Here is an 18,803-nt window from a genome sequence, read left to right as displayed (position 1 = left end):
CACAGTCCCAATACAAGAAATGTGAAGACATTTTTTTAAAGACCTTTAACTAAAAGAAACAAATTTAGACAAATTTCAAAAAGGCCAAGACTCCGATTTAACCACCAGCCCACATATACCAAAGCCTTTCCTATTACACAAAAGCTCCATGACAATGATGCTCAACCTTTGTGGAAATAAAACATGTTTTTCATCGTTTTTTTTTTTTTAGCCAATTCTCAATTCCCAACCTCCACCCAGTAAGGAAACCCTTCACCTTGGAAGGCCCTCAAACAAATGCTCCAGGATACATCAAAATAAGCAACATATTTGTCAAAAAGAATCATATAATCATGGAAGATGTTTGGTACCAAGAGTTCTTTTTAAATGCCTCTTCAAAATAAATTCAGAATACACCTACAATAATTATTTTTTTAAACTATATACAGCTAATTCAAAATGAGGTTTTGAAAATAAGAATACACTTTTACTCACACCCCAAATATCAAAAAAATTTGGCTGGGCTGGAGAACATGGCAATTTTAAAAACTGCCAGCATTAAGCTATTATTCTGAAGGGTTTTTACTAAGATATTCGACACAGGGACACATTCTAATTCCTCGTTGTGACTGGCCTCGCTCAAGTGGCTGCCAAGAGAGCAGGGCTTTATAGGCATTGTTCCTTTCTCAGAAGCTACATTAATACTAGGTTGATAAAACAGATCTGCGTATCTGTTTTCCAGGCTGGAAAAAAGTTAACTAGAAATATAAGTGCTTGAAATCACCAGAAGGAAGGCTCTACACTAACATTTTCTACTTACTTAGCATTCATCTGTATTCATCTCACTAGACATTAACATACACCGAAGTTGCTCTCTGCTATTCAAATTATGCTATTATGCTCAGAAGTAGATAAATAATATCCACCTTCCTTACTGTAAAATAAAATTACAGCACTGGTCCAAACATGATATGCAAACCTTCTTTCTACTTCTGCTGGAGCATCAGCTTGCTGTACTGCACAAATGGGAAAAAGCTTTGCTGAAGTTGCCCTGCTATTTCTAGACTGGGAGAGAAAGGTCTGAAGACTAAAAAAAAAAAAAAAAAGAGAGAAAGAAAAGGGAGAAGCAGAGAAACAATACACATATAAACCTCACACCTGGTAACCTCTCCTATCAGCTCTTTTTTACAGCTTTTCTAAGCTGACACCATCAGCAGTGAGGTTAGCAGGTGGGCCATGGGTCTCCCTTGAACAGTTAATGACATCCTAGTACTTTTCACAGCACCAATCAAGTTTTGCTGACCCCAAAGCATCTCTCAATACAGGCAGAAAGAAAACCCCATTCCCAACAGGGGTAGGTTTTAAATCCTAGGGAGAGCCGAGACAAGGCAAGATGAACTGTTGGAAGCACACCTTGTAAAGGAAGGATGAATTGGCTTACCACCAGGGATTAAGGAAGGTCCAAAATTTTGCTAACAAAGTAAAGGAGACCACAAAATCTAAACTTGTAAGAGGCAATCTAACATAATTCAAACCTTACCTGTAAACACAAAATCAAAAGAATATGAAATCATTAGAACTACTGCCTTTGTCTTTATATTTAAGGAGACATTTTAATTCTCATGGCTTCAGGAGCCATAAATAGTATTGGAATCACAAACTCAAATACCCCCAAAGGCCAGGCAGTAATCTTTTGCAAGTGAAACAAACTATGCCCCATTCTAAAGGGTGTAGTTGATCAATATGGACTCAGTGTTGCTCCACCCTTCCAACTATTTAATAAGACACATGAAATATGGCTATAGACATATGATATTTCCCAACACCTAAGTCTATAATTCACTACGTAGAAAAAATATATATACATATACGTGTATATGTATATATATATAGTTCAGGTCAGATAGAATAGCTACAGACCATGGGCTGCCATTGGGGACCTGTGGCCCAAACTACTTTTCCATGGATACGTGTTTCTCCCTTTCATCCTCTAATAGCAGCAATTCTTGGTCACATAAGATATTTATTCTTCAGTGAGTGAAATGTAGCAGAATGCTTAAGAACCAATGCAAAAATGCAAATAAAGGGAAAAGTGAGTAGGTTGCACCCGACTCAGAATTACCAGGCTAGAAGTAGAACTAACACAGGGCTCAGAAGTACAGTCAGGTGACTAAGGGACAGAGAGCCAGCACAGGGGTGTAAAGAAAGGTTGTGGGCAGTTCAAGTTCCTTGCAGAGGTGATGGCAGTGGAGGGATGAAAGTCAAAAGCACTGATGACCCGGTAATTGGAAAAAGTCCATGAGTCGTCATTCATAGCTATAGGCCAGAAAGGACCCTAAGGATTTGAACAAAATAAGTCAGCCACCAGTAAGCAGGACCTTGGGGAGAGAAAGCAGTGTTGAGTAAACCCACACAGAAATAGGCCTTACCTGGGAATAGGTTATAAAAACTTGCCCACTCTGTAATAAACTTTGCAACATTTAAAATATTCTATACAGCGGTGCAATAAAGGTAGGTGGCCCTCACATCACCAGAAGTACCTCCCTTGGAGAAGCAACATCCGTGAAATAGGAGAATCTCACTTTCGAGAGCTTTCTCAGAAGAAACTCACGATTAAGCACACTATCAGTTCTCGCAGTATTTTCCCCACCTTACCCAATTCACTGAATTTATTTTCAAATACACTGTTATTTATTTGCTTTGAGAAATACCTCTTGGACTTCTGATACACACAAATGACATCCAAAGAATAAAAAAGTGTTAAACATCCTTTAAAAGCTGAACAAGTAAGCAATTTCTAGTACCTAGCCTGACAGGGCATCCATCAATGACTTTTCATTTGGGGTGGTGAGCAGGCATTGAAACAAGCTGGGAAAAATGTATTTATGTGCAAATTCCATTTTGTAACACATAGGAATAGATCCTTGATAAGAGATGAAACAAAATTCAAATAAGGAAAATACAGACTAGTTATTTTAATATAAACGCTTAAATTAAGATTTTGATCTCTATGGAAAATTTAAATTAAGATATTTATATTCCTGGAAAAGTTAGCTGGCTAACTTCTTGTAATTTCACATGTAATTTTTTGGAGCATTATTCATATAGTCAAGAAAAAATGCATTTTAACCTTCCAAATACCATCATTACAGATAGATAGATCTATTTCCATACTTACATGTTCAGAGTCACAATTCTCCAAAAGCCTCCCTATGGCCTGGAAATTTTCTCTTTTTCCTTGACAGAAATAGACATTTTATGATGGTATGTTATGTAGAATCACTACAAACAATGGTTAATAATAATACATTGAAGGCCAAATATACGAAACTATCACCTATCACCACCCTTTCAGTTCAGTAAACACTGCCATTCCACTGCCAAAAGTCTTGTATTTCAGTATGTTCATATTCACCCTGTCCTGGAGGCGTGGAGGATGAGGTTTTACATTCAAAGAAAGGTTAAGAAAACCAAGGACATAAGTAATTGAGCCAAAACCAAACAGAAACTTCAGACTTCTGGCCTAGCATTTTCCACCTGGCTCTGATAAATTAAGAATTTCAACGTAAGTGACACCTACTTAGGCAAGACAACTCAGTAGCTAAACTGGCGGCATCGTGCTCACAAGAAGAGCTTATGTGCGTAATATTTGTTTACAAAATCAGAATGGATTTTAAAATACTTTGAAGAGACAAAGCTAAGGGTTCACCTTCTATGAAAGCTAAAGTCCACATCGCTAACACTACAGCAGACAAGAACTGATCTGAATGACTTTGCCGTGCCATCATAGTGTAAGAAGATGATTCCAAGTTTTTTTAAAGTCTTTATTTCCCAAATAAGACCTCATTTAATCACTTTACTCCAGAGGGCAAAAGAGTAAAAAATTGTATGGAAATTTCAGTGTATGAGCATTTCTCTACAGAGAGAGGGGCCCTCAGCTTTCTTCAGGTGCTCAGAGACTCAGAACTTAATATTAAGAAATTTTAGTTTTATATTGACTTCATAATTAATACAGGAAAACTAAGACTTTCAAAACAACTATTGCCCTTATTCTCTTAAAGAAGGAAATGTCTACTGAAGCTTGAAGTGAGTTTGACCACTGCTAAGTGAGAAAGCAAAATGGAATGAAATGAAAACCCATCCTGAAAGAACAATTAATCGGTTTGCTATTTATGAAAATAGGGGGTTTTGCAATATTGTATTAATATACTCCTTAAAGTTGCTGAAATAATCTCCAGAAATGAACAGCACGACAACAAAGTATCTTCAGGAAAAGAAAAGCTAGTCGTATGGAATATAAATTTCCATTTTATGAAACAGACTTCTTTTTTAAGTCTAGGGAGAAAGCCTGGGATGAATCTACCACTATTAGATTAGACAAGGGAAAAATACGCAGATACTCCATCCAATTCAGAAGCTCAGGGCTTATCTGATCTAAAGTAAAATCTTCAATATGTTTCAAAAAAAAAACACCATTTAACTATAACTGTTTCACAATACGTAAGTCTATTAAGCAAAATCGTCCAGTTTTACAATGAAGAATTTCTAAAACTGGGGAAGGAGGTCTCAAACATTAATTGCTTTTCATTTTCAGTCAGAAACTTACATAATGGAAAATCAGTAATATAGACAAGTTCTAAGAGAAAGTACAAGTTTAAAAAAAAAAAAAAAAAGGAAACAACCTCCAAATTGGTTTGGGTTTAGCCCTACACCACCTATTCCTATGACCTCCTTGGTTATTTTACCTATTCCAGTTCCCAGAGTATCTGTTCTCCTCTCCATGAAGATTTCTTACACGGAAAACCCTTACCTGTCATCACACAAAACTGTTCAGCTGCTTTCAAAAGGAAAACATACAGTTAAGAGTGTCACTGAAATTGATGTATTCAAAGCCTAACCTGTGGCTCACAAAAAATATTTAATAACTTTACCAAAATAGGTATTTCCATTTAAACCAATCTCCGGAGACTCAGCATTGGTACTGAAGGGGAGGATGACTATTGAAATACACCTAAAGGTGTTGCTTACAGAAAAGTCAACCTTTTGTTTGATACAATGGAACACAAGGCTAGAGATACAGAAAGGCATCGTTCCTTAAAAAAAAATTACTGTGACCTCACAAAATTAAAGTTACAATATACAATCATGCTGAAAACAAACCTGTTCATTTTTTGTTAGTAAAAAATTTCCTAAATACTCCATAAAACCTATACAGGATTTTACTATACTAATTTCTACTTTTAGTTCAGATGCCAAAAGTTACCAATCCTACTTAAACCATAACAAAACATGTATCTTTTGGTACACAAGAGCCTTAAAACAAATTATTTATTGCCTTTGAAGCTTTAGTGCCTTCTGTTTCAATGTAGCATAATTTGAAATCAAGAAAAATTGACTAGTGCTGCAAATCAATTAGTACCCAGAATCAAATAAGGCAATAAACATTGTTTCCAAATTAGAAACAAAAAACAATGATTTGGCATTAAACACACATCATGCAGAGTTCTGTGAGTAACCAGAACCAGTGAAGACTTCCACATCTGTAAAATGAAACTAGTCAAAGCACTAGGACATTCTGTGCATCTAATGTCCTCCACAGAGTTAATTCAAGAGTTGGGCGTGGCATCACCACTGCGTATTTCTATTACTGAGCAGAAAGCCTTCTCTTTCAAACAGTTCTGCATAATACATTAGCATAAAGCAGCAATTATATATGCAATAAATAGTAACAATCGAGAAAGCCTCTAACCAGGATAAGTCCCATAATCCATGGGTCCCAGTGCAAAATGAAGGTATGGAATCCCTTGTTCAAAAATTAAGAATTTCAATGGAGAGGAGTTATGCGGACACAGCTCACAGGCCCAAAAGTGGTCCAGCTTCCAAGTACCCACGCTTAAAAATAAAATTAAAAACCTCAAATGTGGTACCTATGGGCCTATCCAGCTTAGTATCCACAGAAATAGAAAGAGCTGGGGTGAACTGCTATGGGCAAGTTTTCCACAGGGTGGCACACCATCCAGTCCCCATACCATCTCACCTATAAAGCCCCCCATTGCCACCCAAAAGATAACCTGACCAGGCTAAATATTGCTGATCGCTAGCCTCCCTTATTCCCAAATAAACATTACTGCTAACAAAGGTGACAATAAGAATGTGATGACACAGATTTAATAAAGACTTCAAATGAGAGCAAAAAAACTGACCCTACCATGCAGACCAAGCAATCAAAAAGGTGAAAGGTAAAGCCAGCCTTGATAATTGGTCAAATGCTATTTCAGTATCCAGGCCTTTGGGGACAAAGAACATGAAGAGTAATTTGCCACGGTGGTGTTCTTTGCGCCATGCTAATGCCTGATAAGCATAATGGTTTGTTTGTTTGTTTTCTATCAGAGAAAAAACGGTTGATACCATCTGAGAAGTCAGGGCATTCTGAATGGCTTTGTTGTGTCCTTAAAGAGAACCTGGGACTTGCTTCTAAGAGAAGAGAAAAAGAGGTTGGGGAAGAAAAGCAGTATTTTGAAAAATTATAACCATGTTAATAAGAAAAAGCACAGAAGGCCGGAATCACTGAAAGTGGTAACAAGAATTCAGCCAGGAACATCTGTGCACAAAGACTAAAAGGCTGGATTAAAGAAGAGACTAGTATAAATGCCACTTAGCGCACTGTTCTTCTCTAACCCACTGGGAGCTGGGTCTTAACTAAAAATACCAAAACCCAGATAGAGAAAGACCTTGTTCCTCTGGTGCAGAAGCATTGACCAACAAATCAAAACCAAAAAAGCAACAACACATCCTGAACTAGAAAAAAGGAAAACAAAGTTCAGTAGTGAGTAACAGATGGGACCTGACCTACACTGACAAGTTTTGGGTACCTCATCTATTCTAGGGGCATATGCTAAAACTAAAATTTTCTAGAACCGTGGGGAATGAGTGTGTTCAGCTTAAAACAGCTGACTGACATGATTCCTAAGAGCAAGCACTACCCAGTGGACGAAACCCCTAGACCTGGGAGAACGGGACATTAAATACCTAAGGCTCTGCCTTAGAGGGGAAATAGAACCTCTCTCCCGAAAGGTGGCAGCACCAAGTTACCCACAAATGCAATAAGGGGCTAGTTTTGATCACACAATACAAGAATATTCTCTCAAGAAGGAAAAGAAAAAAGGAGTCCCAGAAAATGGGATGTAATGTGTTTCTTCATAGTTTTTCCACCCCACCCCAGCCATTATCCACCTGTTTTCTTCTTGTCCCTTCTTCCTCTTTTTCACCCTCATTTCCAAAGGCACTTTCTGTAAGTATGCACCCGCTGCACCTGAGCAGTGTTAAGTCAACATTCCTACAAATCCCTTAAAAAGAACAGGCCAAAAACAAATGTAGTAACATTCCAGTCCACCCAGCAAAATAGTCACCATTTCTAGACCCAAAGGTCTGGATGAAAAAAGAGGATCTAGGAAAGCATTTCCACCCTGCTCAACAAAATGGAGACTCCAGGTCAGCTTCCGCCAATGCAACCTTACCACAAAATGAAAAATTCAAACGACCGTGGGGAAATAATTTTTTGAGAAAATTGTGTTCAAGGACAACTAGCAAGTACTTAAACTGATTTTACTTAGGGAATGGGGTATATAATACCTTAACTTGTATTCAAGTGGTTGTAAATGGACTTACCTTCCATAACTTTGGGGACTGAGCTACATTTTTATGAAGACAGAATTATTATTGGTAGGTCAACCAAAAAATTAAGTTTTAGAAAGCTCTTTGTCCTTGATGGAGGTATTTCATTAGACATTGTTAAGTACCATTCGTTGGGTGAGGGAATAAAGAGGAGTACATCTGGTAACAAGTCCTTTTCTCATACTTTCGTATACAGAGAAGATGGGAGTTAAAAATGTTATCATAAAGATGATATTTGAAATGAACACTATTTTAAATGACCATCTGTACAACTGCGACTCCATGCTGGTAGCTCACATCTACAGAAAAGGCTTTCCGCTAGGGCCTCTATCATAACAAGTAGGCTTTGAAGGAAACCCGTGAACGACCTTGCTGGTCATTGTCACGACCACTGGAGGAGCACCTGCTGGTGAACCAACGCTGTGGTCCACGCAAGACTCTACCAATCTCACCAGCGCACGAACACACGTCCGTGCACGAGGCCGCAGCTGGAGGTGTAGCTCCCCCAACTACCGCGAGCGAGCCAAAGCCAGCAGCGTGCCTCCCCCGGCGGCCCTGCCTCGCCCACCCCGCGATTCCCGCCCAGCGCACCGCTAGCGCGCAAACCGGAGATGCGAGCGGCGACCTCGAGCGGCTGCGCTCGGCCTCACCTAACACGGCGCAAGGGGGAGAGAGCCCCGGGGATTTCGCTTTGCTCTGCTCGGACCACCCAGAATCCGTGCCACCTCCGCACAATGCGTGGTTCCAAGTCTCGAGACACCCCTGGAGCTCCAAGGACCACGCGCGAGGAGGCGCCGTCCTAAGTGGGCACGACACCAGACACCACCCTGCTGGAGAAGCCGGTGCGCACAGCGTCCCACAAGGCGGGGTTGACAGTCCTCCACAGGAATCCTGCCCTTTTTCTAGAAAAGCCTCCTCCCCCACTTTCCCTCCAATACACTCACCTGCGTCTCGGCGCAGTTCCTCTCGCGCTACGCGGAAACATCCAGGCCTGCGCACGCCGCCCAGCGCAACTGAACTGGCCCCGCTCGGCTCCCGCCGCCCCCAAGCAGCTTGTGCCCGAGGAGGGGCGGTGCCGCCTCCCGAGGCGCCCAATTCCCTCTACTCCCGCCTCACGGGGACGAGCTCTAGGAACTTCGCGTGCACAGCCTACGCCGCCCCCACCTGCGCTCCCGCCCTGAACCCGGATTAGGGCTACCGCCGAGCGGAAGCCGGACACCTCACAGCGGGGCGGCAGCGCGCAGTCCTTAGCCGGGGCGTCCAAAAGGACCTGCGGCCAGGCGGCGTGCCGGCCCTCCCCGCCCCACCCCCACGCTCCCAGCACTTGCCTGCTACGCCTCGGAGCTGCAGCTACTACGGCTTGCGCCGCCGGCTGTCAGCACGGCCGCGGAGGAGTCGCTCCGGGTGGGCTCCGCGGGGAAGAGGTGGCGGCGGCAGCGGCGTCCCCAGTCCTGGCGGTGACAGGAAGACGGACTGGAACCCGGCGGCACTCCCGCCCCACCCGCGCGGCAACCGGCCTCCTTACCCGGCCCGCAGCTGCCTCAGTGACGCCCGGACGCCGCGGTCCCGCCGTTTGTAGCGGGGCGGGGAGGAGGGGCTTGCTCGGAGGAGCGCCAGGAGGCGGAGCCGGCGGCGAGTTCGCGGCGCCGCGGCTGCTGCCGCCGGCGCGTGCCCTCCCCGGCAGCCCAGAGGGTCGGTGCCTGTGGGAGGACGCCCGGTTGCGGCCGCTCGGCTCTGCGCCTCCCGGCTTCGATTCGAAGCAAGCTTCCTGACCAGGTTCCCCTGGTAGCGCGGAGAGCGCCGGGCGCCCGCTGCTTCAAGGTGCGAGTTTACAAACCCCGAGGCTCTGGGCGCTAACGGAGAGTCGAAGCAATCGCTCGGGGGTTACTTTGATATATATGTGTGTCAAGTGTATATACATACAAACACACACATATACAGCAAACAGAGTTAAAAGGCTCTTTTTTCTCCCTACTTCACAGTAGAAGGGTCCTGTCGCTCGGCAGAAAACTAAAAGCTTAGCTCCCGCTGCCCCTTTTCAGCCTCTCTAGATGAAATATGACATTCAAATAAGCCCCGGGTACCTATGCGGGGTGCTATACATTGCTTTAAACACAGAGTAGGAAATCGTGCTCCCTACTATAAAAGCGCCTGCCGCTCGCCGCATCCTTCCAACGCCCCCCCCACACACACACACCCCCAAAGCCCCGAAATGGCCAACTCTTCACTGAAGGGGCGTCGCTTTGCTGCCTTGCCTTGGCCCGCCCCCACGGCCTGCTCAATCGCTTTTCCGCAGGAAAACCTGTGCCTGCCCTCAGACCCAGCCCCACGACTGGGAGTCAAAACCGACCCCGAGCCACGCGGCGGGAGCACGTTTTTACACCTGCTCAGCTTCTTAATTACGAGAGCACCTCTAGTGTTTGGGCTTTTTTTTCCTTTTTTTTTTCATTACAAGGGCTTTTTTTTTTAACACTTCCCCCTAAAAACTACATTTAAAATATCACCTGTCATACCTACCTGAAATCGCAGGAGGTAAGAGAAAGGAACTGAGCAGTGGGTGACTGAGTCGCCGCAAGAACGTGACCGAGATTACAGCTTCAAGGGCATGATGCGGATTTGATGCAGCAAGGTCCACTAAGGGCGCCCAGCGCTCCCCGCCCCCACGCGACGGGCGGGGCTGGGGGAGAAGGGCGGAAGGACTCTCAACCCAGGGCGAGGGTGGGGGAGGCAAAACTGCCCTCTTGGACGAAGTCATATCAGGCACATAGTAGAAGGATCAACCAGGATCGAAATGGAGACCGTCCATCCCTCAATTTGGGGAACCCAGACTGGGGACGTCAAAAATAGCTAATTGATTCTATATCGACATTTCTGTGTGTCACCCCAAATCCCGTTAGCAATGAGCTTAATTGACTGTAGGATTCCTGGGAAAAGCGCTCAAAGCGCCTGTGCCTCTTTGACCTCCCTCTGAACAGTTAATTATAATACTCCTATTCCAGGCAGGCGGGATTGCCAAAAATGCCTGTTTCCAAACGTCAGGCAAAAATCGGCCTACCAAATTTGCCAATCCAAGCCTCAAACTCTTAGGATGCCCTACTTCCTTAAGCTGACTTTTTGAAGTTACTGGAGACCTCTCTCTGTCAACTTCCAAAACACTTCCAAAGGTTGTGTCTTCGTGGTGAACTTAAGAACAGGTTAGCTTTATAATGTGACATGCCCGAAGCACTTGGTTAAAATAAGGAAGGGAAATCCAGGAGTGCCTGGTGTAAGGCAGACTCACGGAATAACACAGCAACTAAGTTAATTTTTTTTGATCGCCCAAAAGGCGACTTTTAAACGCTCAAAAAAAATTTTTTTGCAGACTTGTTTGTTCAGATTGTGACATATCTTTCAGATGTCCCATTTAAGAAGCCATTTTACCAAGGCAGTCGTATGGCCTAAACAGATTTCCTACCCTTGCATCCCCAAAATATCCCCAATACCGTTTTCTTGACCTTTAGGAACTGATTTCCAGTTAGGAATATAATTTATTCGGTTAGTGTTGTCTGCTCTGTAGTTTTTTCTCACCATTTTAAGCCTACGTTGTATAGGTTGCAGTGTAGGCCTCGGAAATAAGCCATCTCCATCTCCCATTCCCAACACCCAGAGGATAGGCATAATAAATAGAGGTGCAGGGAAGGGCTGGCTGAATGTTGAGGATATTAACCAACAGGAGTGTTTGTACATCAGTGGGGGAGGGAAGAAAAACCGTGAATTTCGGGGAGAAAGTACAGCGACATCCAACGTGGCCCAGCAGTGTTAAGAGTAAATACTAAATGGTTGATTATTTCTCTCACTCTCGCCACAATAAAACCAGATCTGCAGCTGGTAATTACGAGAGAAAAATACCCAGTCCCAACCCCAGTTTTTCTAGCCCGTAAGAGGAATGTCTCTAACCTCCAATTTACCACAGTTGTATAAGCTCTCATATTGATTCTCTACAGACGTGAAATAGGTGGGTACGTAGCAACGTGCTGGGCATAAATTAAGTAACAATGGCCACGCGAGGTCCTGTTCGGCGCGGAGCTCCCGTCCTGGGCACTGCCACCTTGTCATCCCCAGCCCCCACCGCCCGGAAGCTGACAGAGTGGAGTCCGAGAGGAGGCTGTCGGGGAGTTGGCTTTTCCAACCCTGAGCGAGGGTGGGTGGGGTGGACAGCAGCCAGAAATTAACAGCCCCAGCCGGCTTTGTACCTTTTCTCCATGCCCTCCCTCCCTCTCAAGCACCCCAAGCGCTCTCTCCTGCACACACTCGCCCACACCCCCTCGTGCCAATAATTTAAACTTCTCTTAGGTAAAACACCTCATTCACCGACACTACCACCCCCTCTGCCCTCCCCGCACAGCGAACACCCTCCCCGTTTCCCACATCTTCCCTGGATTATCTTTTACGCAGTAGAAACCCAGCTGGCTTCTCCTAAACCCCGAGAAATCACAAAAGTTAAAAATGCATGCGTCTGTCCAGCGTCTCGTCCCCAACCATCCTTCTCCCGGCATCAGTTTAACAATAGCTATTCCAGAAAGGCGGGGAAAGCGGGGAGGTTTAGGAAGGCTGTGAGGGCTACGTAGCGAAGTTGGCTCCTGAGGTGGCTGAGAAGCCTGGCGGCTGCGAAGGGGTTCCCCCTTCGCTTGGAAGGCGAAGTCTTCCGCGTAGGACCAAGGACAGGGCTTGGGATCCAGTTCCCAGCGCCCAGTACAGCGAGACTCCCAGGCAGCCGCCACTCCACAGACACAGCTCCAAGGATCTTATTTACGCTTTTCTGAACAAAGGGAATCTCATATCCGGTACAGGCTTAAGAATTCGGCCCTAAATTGGCTATCTTCTTTTAAAAGAGAATCACTGCAATTGGCGTCCGTGAATTGGAGTCCGCACACCTAGCAATGATGAGTTTTGACAGCTTCTACCCACCCCAGCCCCAGCCCAGCCCCAGCCCTCAGGCGGCATGTACTTTTTTCAACTACAACTCGCTGCCTGGTGCAGCATCTAAATTCCATCTGGCAATCCCATCTCCCCAGCACATGTTATCTGGTTAATGCAATTAAGTGTGGGGTTTTCGCTGGTCTAATCTGCAAATCCAGGCTTCTGATTCCCCTTAATGTACTAAAGCCTCTCCAGTCCTTCGGCTGCTTTGCGAAAGTAGAGGCATGCATCCCCACCCCCCCCGAAAACCCAAGTTACCCCTCTCTTCCCACTAAATGAACTTCCAACCTGAATCTCAAACTCATTCAACATTTAGACTCCTATTGTACCCCTGCTCTTCCCTGGCCACATTTACCACTTAAGTTTCTGCCATTGACATTTGCGAATATTCAGTACGTCAAGCATGCCTCCACCGTCCTTTAGTATCTAGCTCTCTAGAATTACAAAGCAGAGCAGAAGCTTTGAAATGAGACAAACATGTGCAATTAACTTCATATTCTGTATTCCGCTCACTTACAGGTTTTTCTGGGTTTGTCAGCGCATCGCTGCAACTAATGATTAAAGAAACCAAACCGAAACTTACCTTTCTCCCTTAAGGTTTTTGTGTATGTGTGTTTTTAAAGTAACGGTGCAGTTCTCCCAATAAGGATGAGCAAGAAGCTGCTGGATAGTTCTCTTAAGACAGCACGAAACCTAAACTGTGCTCGGCTTAAAAGAAGCAAATAAAAAGAAATGCTTTCGACCCCAAGTCCAACTTTAAAAGCAATAGCGAAAAAACAATATGAAAGGGGAGGGGAAACTTAAAAAAGAGAGTTTAAAAAGACGGAGAGACTACCCTCCTACAGCCGTTCAACTAAACAAAAAGGGGCAAGAAAAACAAACGAAGGAACAAAGAAAAGAGACGAAAGAACGTTTTTTCAAAAAGACGATGTCTTTCTCCTTGTTGCTTTTTAGTAGGTCGCTACAGGCGTAAGCTGCTGCATCTCTAACTGACAACAGAAATAAGGGGGGAGGACGTCTTAAAACGAAGGTGGACTGGACCACAGATTTATAGCACCGTATCACCAACCCCTTCTCTGCCTCCGCACTGGCGTGTGTGCAGCTGCTCTGCCGGGATCCTATCCCGGGCAGCACGCGCGGAAGTATACGCCGAGTCGCGCCACAACGTAACTTGCTCATCTCTCCAGAATGATGATTGGTCCCGATCCTTCCATTGAGGCCGCCCAGGCAAGGCTGCGTGAGGTGATTGGATGAAAGCTTGTGTCACTCTTCAGAACTCAATGGAGTCCCGTTTCAAGGTAAGTTGTGCGGAGAGGTACACACTTAACACTGGCGGAGAAGGGAAATGCAAGAAGCAAAAAGAGATGGGAGAAAGCAACGTGGGAGGGTTGAACTATACTATGAGAGTTTGTGATATGGCACGATCGCCTATCCTCTAAAATATTTCTGCTTCCGAAAAAGTCATTTATTTTGCCATCACTACCGCATCTATGGCACGTTTCTTTATAACATTAAACTCTTTCCGGTATATATGAGTCATTGAGAGCTCCCTCTCTTTGGTCTGAGTGAAAGGAATGAATGTACAACCATTCCTTGCACGCATGTCTTTTTCAATTTGTGTTCTAGTATTCCGTATTAGATATTAGGCAATTCTATGTCTCTTCTAATATATGTATATTGCAGTTCTCTTGTTTATTTTTTAAAGCGTCCTTTTAGGAGAAGAATTAATTCAGAAATGCTTTCAGCTAAAGCTGAATAGTTTGAATTAGCTTTCACTTCGTGTTAGAATAAGAAAGTGTACGATAAACATCTTGTCTAGGAAAAGAGTACTGAGTAGAGCTAAGGTCCTTCACTTTGAGGTGTATGATGACTCTCAAAAAGAGCAGCTGTATATAAAATTAGAACAAGCCACCCGTCTGTATTTGCTAGTGGTACAGTTCTTGGACCACACATGAATTGTTGACAGTAAGGACAGCCGAGCCTTTTTCTAGGCTCTTTCTCCGAGGATTTAGAAAGTTTAACCAGAAGACCAAGCTGTCAATGTATCTGCTTTACAGATGAAGGCTACTTTATTAAACTCCATATTTTAATAACATTCAGGAGGCTGAAGTACTGTTTATTCATGGTATTTATTTCTTCCTCCAAATTTAAGTGTGGTCCTCAGGATTGACTTGATGTATAAGTAGAGACAATATTCATTTGACCTAGGTTCTTTTCCAGCCCGATTTTCTTCTTTTAATCTTGAAAGATAGTGCCAACATCCTAGACAGTATTTAATGATTCTCATGCAATGTAACATATCTTCTCTGGGGGTTCATGCCTTTCAAACAAGAATTACTTTACCTGTTTATTTATTACGAGTTGCTATCTTTGAAAATACAGAAAAAGGAGTCACAGGTAAGAGTTAGAGACTGAAGGATTGTGGAGTGAGATGAAGGGAAAAGGGGCAGATGGTCACAAAACAAAATGATTAGAAAGTGAGGGGTGAAGTAAATCAGAATTCCTTGAGAGTGTCCTTGAGTGTTGATAAATGATTAATGGCAAAGAACAGACCTGTTCATCTCCCTCATATCCTGTATAATATGTCCAAGTTCTATTGCTTTGCATAGTAACTGGGGATTGGGATGGAAGGCCTGAATCTGAAGGTTATCTTATAATTACCATTTATAATTATCATGTCACAATCCCTGCCCCCATTTTTTAATAACAACAGGCCTGGGGCCTCATTTCAACTTAAAACTATAATGCAGCCCTGAGCGGGACTCATGTGAAGAAGAAAGAAAAGCCTTTTGAAGAAATGGAGTCAAGGGGCTGAAGGAAGGACAAATCAAGGGAAAAGACAGAAAGACACCACCTCAGCTAGAACAGATTAATCACTGTTAAGCAGTTGAAAGATTGGGTTTGTAGCCATCCTCCTTCAACCCTTCCCTCACCCCATCTCAGTAAAGAACATAAGTCTTAAAGTAGTAAATGCAATTTGGGTTAAAAGTATAATACTGTTTAGTCAGAGTTGTCCATGGAGTGGATTGTCTTTTCTCATGTTACTGTGTTTTATGTTAATATTGAATTAGTTGCATATGTTCAGGTATTACTCTCAGCACTCTGAAGAAAATCTTTACTGTTAAATCATAATACATAAGTGTCTTCTAACTGGGTGGAAGCTCATACTTTGTTTTATTTTTTTGATGTGTGTATGTATCCACAGAAAGTTTTTATAGATTATAGTGGTACATTTTCCAAAAGGGTTGAAGGAGGGTAGATATACAGAAAGCTGGGTGTGGTGTGAAGTGATGAAAATATAGCAAGCATGTTATATAGTTAAAGGAATTACTTGGAAAATGGTAAATATGTCCATTCAAATGCAAAATGGTAAATACTGTGGATTCATTATATCTTCTGTTTTCAGTTTGGGCAGAGGGGCAAATGTATTTCAAAATGTTGTCTTCTTCAACATGTTGTTTTTTCTATGTAGGTAAAAATGGAGTTAAATTATTTAAGAAATGGAAAATATCTGAAAGTACTAGTTTACTTCCCTAATAAGACAGATGTTTTTAAACTGAAAAACATTTAAATAGATATACCATAAGTAACATGTACTTTTCCAACTTAAAAAATGTGTGAATACAGCAACTTTAAAATAAATGAGATCTGGATATAGATTTCATTTTGAAATTCATGTTGTCCTAGCCTGAAATATTAACACATTCTGTCTTGCAATTAATAAACACTATGTGTAAACATCACACTCCACATTAGGCAATCATATTCAACCTGCCTTCATTCATTGTTAGATAAATAATCATCCACAGCATCATCTGAACTTGCATTAGAAAAGCATTTAAGAGACACTGAGTTATGGTTGTCATGTTAGCTCTGCTATACCTTCAAAAATACTGGCTTTATTCCAGCTGCAGCAGAGAAGGGAGAAATATAGGGTGTCACTGAGAATTTGGAGAAAAAGTTTGATGTGGAGAAAGTTGCAAAAAGAATGGTTCTCAGAGTTGAAAAAGTGAAGAATTCAATTGATTATTTTACTAAAGTTTCTTTATAAAGGAACACTCATTCACAGGAATAGTCATAAGCTATTGTGGGCAATGTCTTTTAGGATAAACAACCTCCTTACATTGGGAGGGGTTATCATTCTATGACAAAGGCCTCTGTAAAACATGTATTGTAAATTTTTTTAAAAAAGAAGTAAATAAAGCAGTTGAGCTATTTAAGTGATTTTATAATATTTAGCTTAGAGCAATAGTCCCAAACATTATACCCTCTCAGATGATTAAATATATTATTTCGTGTTAGTTTGTTGGGCTGTTTGAGGGTGGGGGAGGTCTGTGGTTCATAATGTTGAAAAGAGACATTTCCATGATACCTGAGTGAGAAATATAGATGTTATATAGCATGACTACTCTTTTACTTATTCTTCTTAAACAAAAATGTCAAATTTCCTTCCACAGTTTAGAAAAAAGAAAAAAAAAGTTGTCGAGAAAATTGACACCGACATCACTATAGAGAGTGGCAACCGGGCAAGAGAATGAGGCAGGAATTAGCACCATGGACAGAGACGAACCGACCCTGAATAAAGGTTTGCACAGCCTGGTAGTGTTTTCTGTCCCTTCTAGTGAGATGCGAAAACTGCACTTTGTGGGAACGTTTCATTCCAGACTTTAAGTAAGAGGCTGCCCTACTCCATAGAAATATGTTTATTTTTAATTAGGCTGGCTTTTGCTAGGACGCGGCCTTCGTGATAAGCCATCAGGAGAGTTAGAGCCCCGAACTCGCTGCACACCCTCCACTGTCCCCATTTTCTCATGCACTCTCTTGCCCTGGTGAGCCTGCCTTTCATCAAAGTGGTCTTGCAAAATAAATGCAAATCCAGGTAGCCATCGAAAAGTCTGCTAAACCTACTCCAGAGTTTTTAGTCTTCGATATTCCCAGCGGGAATCGCCACAGAAACGCCTATACACTCCCCCTCGCTCCTCTCCCCCAATTCTTCTGCCGCCTCCCTCCACCTCCTGGCAAAAGGGCAAAGCCCCTTATCCGAAGATGAGTGACCTCCGAGACTATTTTGAAAAGGATCCTTTATTTTGCAAACACTTCTGCATTAGGGACAGTGCCAGGGGCGGCAGTGAGCGGGTTCACAAACATCCTTCACTTTCTCTTTACATTTTGTCTTTAAACTCCTGTTCCAGGAAGAAGACTGTAAGGGGGAACAGACTCAATGGGAATTCCCCCTAAATCCTGACGTTACTATTTACACTTAAATACCATGTGAGTTCTTTATTTAAATGTTAAGATTAAATGTAATCTAGTGTCGCAGCAAATCTTTGAGTCCAGCCAAGCTTGTTGTTCGCCACCACCACCATCTTTTTTTCTGGGCAAAATTTATGTGAGGTTCATTTTTCTTTAGGTGATTTGCCTGCAAATATTCAGACCAAGATCTGTTACACGTGCCCCAGAGCGTCTCGGAAAAGATTATTTGCAGTTTCGTATAGACGATCGTTTATGTAAACGCCCGCCCAAATGTCCTCAAATTTCTTTTCCTCCCCTCTTCTACTCAGTAGCAACTTTTAGCCGGATAAACTCACGTCTTTCCTGAACGTGCAAAGGGAGATCTAGGCGACCAGGCGAGGGTGAGGTAAGAAAAAACTGGAGGTGAGAAAGGGCAAATCACAGCTTTGTGCCCGTTTCTTTCGGGGATGCTAACAGCCTTCCTTAAGCTTCCTCCTGGAGCCGGTACATCTCATGCAAAATTAATACAAGTAATTAAAAATAGCAGTTTCCAAAGTTAAAGGAAACCATCTGTCTCAGCTGGTGACAATCAGTCTTTTCGCCGGTTTCTTTACCGGGAACTGGGAAGAAACGGTTTTTCTGCTTCCAGTGCTCAGAGGCTCTTCCTTATATTGCAGATTTACGTTTCCACTTATGCGAGATGCGCGTCTAATTTGGAATAATAAAGCCAGACTGAGCAACCAGTCACTCAGAGCTATCAACTGCGCTCCGCGCGCAGCCCTGCCCCCACCTCCCTCCGGTCTCTAACCCTCCTTCCCTCCTCCCCTTCTTGTTCTCACAGCCCTCCCCCTCCTCCACCCTCTTCTGCTCTCGTACACACTCACACTTTTCCCTCACGTGTGTTCAGATCAAACCCTTGCCCCATAGAGTAAGTGACCGCACCGGGACACAGTGACAAA

At 43.1% G+C, this 18,803-nt stretch overlaps 1 protein-coding gene across 13 annotated transcripts in view; it reads right to left on the bottom strand.

Moving 5' to 3' along the window:
- The window catches only part of ELAVL2 (ELAV like RNA binding protein 2), a 163,513-nt gene that overhangs the window by 126,010 nt on the left and 18,700 nt on the right, over positions 1–18,803 (bottom strand). For 2 of the 13 annotated variants that reach the window (XM_073228417.1, XM_037020589.2), the window contains exon 1: positions 8,598–8,735. The exons of 1 other annotated variant lie outside the window; for it this stretch is intronic. In XM_073228417.1, coding sequence (XP_073084518.1) covers positions 8,598–8,638 — 41 coding nt within the window. In that variant the 5' untranslated portion in view covers positions 8,639–8,735. Of the gene's footprint in view, positions 1–8,597; positions 8,738–8,981; positions 9,235–10,170; positions 10,233–13,195; positions 13,789–18,803 lie in introns of those variants that run through there. 10 more of the 13 variants (XM_073228419.1, XM_073228420.1, XM_037020593.2 and 7 more) reach the window with 10 other exon arrangements.

The sequence above is a fragment of the Manis javanica genome, chromosome 2, assembly GCF_040802235.1.
Source record: "Manis javanica isolate MJ-LG chromosome 2, MJ_LKY, whole genome shotgun sequence".
NCBI lineage: Eukaryota > Metazoa > Chordata > Mammalia > Pholidota > Manidae > Manis > Manis javanica.
The sequence above is the reverse complement of the archived record's forward strand: the minus strand, read 5'-3'. Positions and strand labels throughout refer to the sequence as shown.